The 6,036-nt window shown below is 39.1% G+C and overlaps 2 protein-coding genes across 3 annotated transcripts; both read left to right on the plus strand.

Moving 5' to 3' along the window:
- Window positions 1–2,540: 2,540 nt before the first annotated feature.
- Window positions 2,541–3,356, plus strand: LOC1274516 (transcription initiation factor IIA subunit 2). The gene is made up of 3 exons (XM_313653.6): window positions 2,541–2,737; window positions 2,831–3,065; window positions 3,135–3,356. The coding sequence occupies exons 1-3, from the start codon at window positions 2,666–2,668 to the stop codon at window positions 3,164–3,166; spliced, it is 339 nt and encodes a 112-aa protein (XP_313653.4). The 5' UTR covers window positions 2,541–2,665; the 3' UTR covers window positions 3,167–3,356.
- A 150-nt stretch (window positions 3,357–3,506) lies between these two features.
- Window positions 3,507–5,605, plus strand: LOC1274517 (carbohydrate sulfotransferase 11). Of its 2 annotated transcripts, XM_061649637.1 has the most exons (5): window positions 3,507–3,883; window positions 4,007–4,088; window positions 4,222–4,529; window positions 4,601–4,858; window positions 4,927–5,605. In XM_061649637.1, exons 2-5 carry the CDS (start codon window positions 4,019–4,021, stop codon window positions 5,362–5,364), a joined length of 1,074 nt encoding a protein of 357 aa, XP_061505621.1. In that variant the 5' UTR covers window positions 3,507–3,883; window positions 4,007–4,018; the 3' UTR covers window positions 5,365–5,605. The 2 variants fall into 2 exon arrangements, with proteins under 2 accessions (XP_061505621.1, XP_313654.6); XM_313654.6 differs by having other exon boundaries at window positions 4,007–4,529.
- The last annotated feature ends 431 nt before the right edge of the window (window positions 5,606–6,036 follow it).

Consider the following 6,036-nt stretch of genomic DNA (forward strand, 5'->3'; position numbering starts at 1 on the left):
TGTCTTATTCATTGTTAATAGAATCGTAAGTAATCTACAGGCATCTTAGTTACTAGTGGATACACTTCCATGAACGTTCACGGCGCATGAGAGACTATGGAGTATTCTTAGAACGGACTAAGTGAATGCTCAGAACTAATAGATACCTTCGTCTTATGTTGTTAAATATAAATTCGCGTAAATTTAATTGATTCTGATGTATTCTCAAGATTAAGAAAAACTAAAACGCTTCAACCGAAAATTTGAATGATATGCTTAATTCTAATAAATATGCTTGGATGTTGTTCCTTGGAAGGACTTGGAAAGCCTTCAAATGCGGACTTATATTTTGGGACAGTCGAGAACAGGCTAAGTTTGTGTAAAACAAACCATATTTAAAAAAAAATTATATATGTGCGTAATATAGTGAACTCAAGTTGATAAATTTTCAAATTTAGCTTAAAATGAGATGTAGATAAATATGAAAATGTTCTATTGGAAAAGATAACATGAACCTTACCTTGCCGAATGTGTATTTACAATGGAGCGCCGATTATCCGGGCTCATCGGGACTTGACCTCGCCAGGATATGCGAATAACACGGATAATGAGTCAAATGATATATTTAATCACAAATTCCCTAGGTTTTTTTGAAATTATTTGTATGTTTTGATTAAAAATTACTCAGTTTTTATTAACTACATGTTGTTCTAAAGAGAATATATGAAAATAGCTATGAATTATATTGTTTTTTGCTATGCTCATGCGCTAGGATGACCGATTTTTTGAATATACTCCTCAGAACGCAATGTCACCTTTATATTGAACTGTCATTTCTCAACAGCACGGATGAACGGATGGCCGAATAAAAGGTACCCGTATAAACGGCGCTCCACTGTACTTACTTACTTATCCGGCGCTACACACCGCTTTGCGGTATTGGCCTGCCTCAGAAGTGTCCAAAACCGCTCACGGTCTCGCGCCTTCGTTTGCCAGTCCGTTATTCCGGCCTCAGTGGCGGGAGCCACCTCAGTTTGGGCATACTACACCTCCTCTGTACTTGTGGACGGCATAAGAAGACTTTACGGGCTGGTTCGTCCGTTTTCATGGGTCACAACATGGTCAGCCCACCAGAGCCTGGCGAGCTTGATACGCTGCACGACAGTGAGGTCACCGTACATCTCGTATAGCTCGTCTGCTGAATTTGTACTGATTCAATAATAATCAAGAGATGAAACAATGATCGGAAAGTAAGATGAAAAAAGACATAAAAACTGATCTGACACGAAACGATCTAATAAGGTCCACTATAGTAAATCTTTTAGGTCGCTTAACTATCTAATACGACGTGTCCCCTTAGGCCATCACACCAAAGAAAAGTAAACACTTCTATTAGGTCTGATATGTCTCGCATTTAAGCAAATTATTATTTTTTTAACAACAATGCAATTTATACGGCATTGAAAAAAAGGTAAAGTAAATTGTAGCCAATTGCCATTTGATCGGTCAAATTTAGAAAACTGCGTATCTCTGAATCCGAGTCGAGAACTGCGTAACTCCCGAACAGACTGTACTCATAACAGGATAATCAGTCCTACGTATAGCGTGTACGGTATATACTTGGTGTACAAGTCGTTCTGGTTGACGATAGAAAAGAAATAAAGCATTTTATATTTATACTGTATTGTATTCAGTGCATTTGTTGGTTCACATATGGATAGGCTGACCAGACGTTCCGTATTTAACCGGACAGTCCCGTTTTTTTTAATCAAGAGGTAATGTCCCATCGTATATGTGATAATTCCAAATTTATCTCGTTTTTTAATTGGCTGACCTGATAGGAATTGATTGTATAAATTATTGCTATGGAGCTTAGGGACTGAAAAAAACATTAGTTTAAGATACAGATCTATGGGCGCGCTTTAAGAAATGAAAAACAAGTAGCTAGTGTACTATGCTGTTTAGATCAATGATCGCAAAATGCTTGGTCGCAAAGTAATTGCTGGTAAAATTCTTAGTGGTTACTTTATAAAAGGAATTATGAGAGATTTTCAAACATTCACTATTTACTGGGTGAAATTCCTTGTTCAAGTATTATATAAAATGTGGTGTTTGCTTAGAAAATCCAATGTCCCGTTTTTTCATCAACTCTACCTGCTCAGCCTTCATATGGACCGTCTTTCCGTAGCAAGACTAACTACCCGCAGTGGTACTAAATATGTTTCGAAAGCCAGTAAAATGCTGTCACGACCACGTAGGTCTTTACGCCAAAAAGAACAAGAACAAGTTTGTTCTAAGCTTGCTATTCTTAATTGCAACTTTGTTTTGAATGAATTATAGTATTTTTTTATATATTATGAAGCAGTTAAATACGAAAAAAATAGAGTGCTAAATCATTTGGTCTACAGATTGGCTGAATTTAATATCGTTCCTGAGTTGATAAAAGTAACTCCAACGATTGCAACGGTTTATTTAAATTGTCTTGCCCATGCAGCATCAATGAATTTATTGTGATTATGCTTTTGTCTCCCGTTGACAAGCCCTGGCCAGAGCTGTCATTGTCATTTGTGTTTTGATTGTTTATCGCACCGCCAAGCTGCTTCATTTTGTAAAATCCAAAACGCGAGCTTCATCATCTACAATTTCATCGTAAAATCATATCAACACGATTGCATAGAGAATTACCATGACGTATCAACTGTACCGGAATACTACCCTTGGTAATACTTTGCAGGAGAGTTTGGACGAGCTGATCCAGGTAGGTAGGGAGTGGGGAACGAAGAATCCTTCCATATGGTAGCATTCCCAGATCGTAATCCTGGCTAATCATCTCCTCTCGCTTTTGTTACAGTACGGTCAAATAACACCACAACTAGCTGTGCGAGTTTTGGTGCAGTTCGATAAATCGATCAATGCCGCACTTTCCAACCGGGTAAAGTCTCGCGTCACTTTCAAGGCTGCCAAACTAAACACGTACCGATTCTGCGACAACGTCTGGACGCTGATGTTGAACGATGTCGAGTTTCGAGAGGTGCATGAGTTTGCTCGAGTAGATAAAGTGAAAATCGTTGCCTGTGATGGTAAAAGTAAGTACTGGCGAACAGTTTCCGAGAGAATTTGTAGTCTCACACTCACTTCCCTTTGCGTTGTTTCAGATGTCAGCACAGGGGACGAACCGAGTAGATAGTGCAAAAGTATGTCCATCGTATAGTTTGTTACACCCTTCATGGTTGCGATGCAAGCCGTTTCCAGGAAGTGTATTCACCCTTTCTAGTTTGTAAGAGTGCTTGCGCGAGCATTTTAACGAACGTGCTGCAAATACCATTCAACGATATACCTATCAATTGCTTAAATAAAGCATGCTTATTTGACGCACATTTATCCGCGTTTGCTGGCAAATCAAATCAACGATGAACGTTGAGAAGCTGCAATATGAGCGTAGCAATGCTGATGCTACTTCCAACATTGATAACACATTAAATATGCATGCAATAGAAAGGAGGAGACTTCAGACAAACCAATGCAACTAAGGCTATAACTTCAGGATCGTCATACTTCAATGGAGGTTAATTAAAATTACTTGAGCCAAAAATTAACGAAAGCTCTTGCAAAGATGAATGAAGCAGCACACACATTGACCTTCCAAATCAGAAATAAAAACTGTAAACGTTTAGATTAAAAATGCGAAACTTTAAATTTTAAAAACTATCTCAAATAAGGATAATTTTGGTCAGTTTTGCGTACAATCCACGCCAACTGTGCGTAGCTAACCGTACATATTCCTGCTGTCATCTTAGTTTCCATCATGGTGATCGGAAGAGTTGTGTGACCTTACCCTTCCTATCACATTCATTCTCAACAGCGTTATTTCCAGCAGCTTCCAGAGCTAGCAAACGCCGAGCAGGTAAATTAACTTCTTCAAAATACATCCTCTAAATACATGCACGAAAAACACTATTTTTTTAAAATTGACAAACTGATTGTTCTTCTTTCCTTATTCCCTTCATCTTACCCGATGATTATCCAGCTGGAACATGACATGTTGTTTATGACATTAAAATGTAAACAAACACCTGCGCAACAATGTGGAATTTACCTGCGTAGAAAAGGTATGGAGATTGGGTGATAGTATATTTGTTCGCGTGCTTCAATATCACACTCGAAAGAGTAGCGGCGAATAGCGCACCTGTGTAACTGGCAGATAGCAACGATAACTATACTCTACTTAATGCAACACTGCAGTGCAATTCAAAATGTGCGTCACGTGGAAAACGGTCATGTTTATCGCCTCGCTCCTTTCATGTAACGAAGCACTGTACGATTGGCCGACCGAGGAAACGAGCAAATCTATCCTCAACTCCGGCTACAAGGAGTATGAGTTCGAGCTAACGCAGACGAACAATTTGTACCGTCAAGATGTACTTCAAAAGTCGTGCCAGTACAACATTACCGATGATATGATGGACCGGATAGAGCAGCTGAAACAGATTCCCACCGATCATCTTCTAATTGATCGTGAACACAAATTTCTCTACTGCTACGTTCCGAAGGTATGTGGGCGCTTCGACACGATGGTCAGGAACAGCGCCGTGTAAAAAACTTTTCCATTTTTATTCTACAGGTCGCTTGCACCAACTGGAAGCGTGTTATGATGATACTGATTAACAAATGGAACGGTACCGATCCATTACAAATTCCCGCTGATCTGGCACATTCGGCCGGAATGTTTGAAACGTTTCAATCGTTAAGCGACGAAGACAAAATTGCTGTGCTTGCCGATTATAATCGCTTCATTCTGGTTCGCCATCCGTTCGAGAGACTGCTGTCAGCGTTTCGCAATAAACTGGAGGGCAACTCAAAAAGTGCCAAATACTTTCAGGTAACTATTGCATCGATTGTGCGTGTTTCGGACATCCATTTCACCTATGGTTTGCTATTCGTCGACAGGCACGCATCGGGAGAACCATCATAAAATCATTCCGGATGCACGCCACAAACGAATCGCTTATAAATGCGGATGATGTGCAGTTCAACGAGTTTGTGCAGTACTTACTTACGCCGGATCTGAGCAAAAGCGGAAACATGTCATTCAATGAGCACTGGGAACCCATTTCGCACCTTTGCCATCCCTGCTTGGTGCACTACAATGTCATAGGCAAATACGAAACACTGATGGATGATTCTTCTCTAGCACTGCATCTGGCCGGTGCGGAAGGCTTGAGCTTTCCCGCGGTTTACAAATCGTCCAGCACACGGGAACGGTTGAAGCACTACTTTAACGACATTCCTACAGAAACCTTGAAGCGGTTGTATTTACTTTACGAGGAGGATTTTAAAAACTTTGATTACAGTTTGGAGGAAATATTCGGCTATGAGCTCGTTTAAGGGATACAATTAGCATTTAGACAATACTTACAGGTAAGTTGGCTCTCATAAGTTGATAGTAACAGATTTTAGGGCAGTTGGTGTACTTATTAACAGCAAACAAAACAGGGAAGTTACAGTGTTACGGTATTAGGGTTGCAGGACAATACATGTGATATTAACATTAAATGTGCAAACTTTGTTGACAATATTTCATACAGCAATAAACATTCTTATTGATATTTGTGCAAGAATTTGTAAACGAAGCCTTTTGTCCGGTTTATAATAAACCGCTTAAAAATGTGTTATTTAACTCAATGATTTAGTGAACTTTTTGTTGTTTAAGTTACAGTAAAATGCTGAGAAAATTGAGATACTATTGCATGTCAATTACATTCAAAACATGCAATAGTATCTAGGAACAATATTTCCTCTTCAATTTGCGGACAGGGTTTGCGGATGAGAAATTCGCACAGCTCTACTTATACTAAAAAATAGCATTTTTCCCAATGTCTTCTAATTGCCTTTAAAATTCTTTGTTCGGTATTGTAGTGATACCATCTCTTCTTATATATATTTTATTGAAATGAAATAGCTTATTGTCGTTGGTATTGATACTCGTTTGTCTGACCACACGAACATTTAAATTAATTTTGATCGAAACATTAGGAGGCTACCCAAGCGCCACAGATT

This window comes from Anopheles gambiae, chromosome 2 (genome assembly GCF_943734735.2).
Source record: "Anopheles gambiae chromosome 2, idAnoGambNW_F1_1, whole genome shotgun sequence".
NCBI lineage: Eukaryota > Metazoa > Arthropoda > Insecta > Diptera > Culicidae > Anopheles > Anopheles gambiae.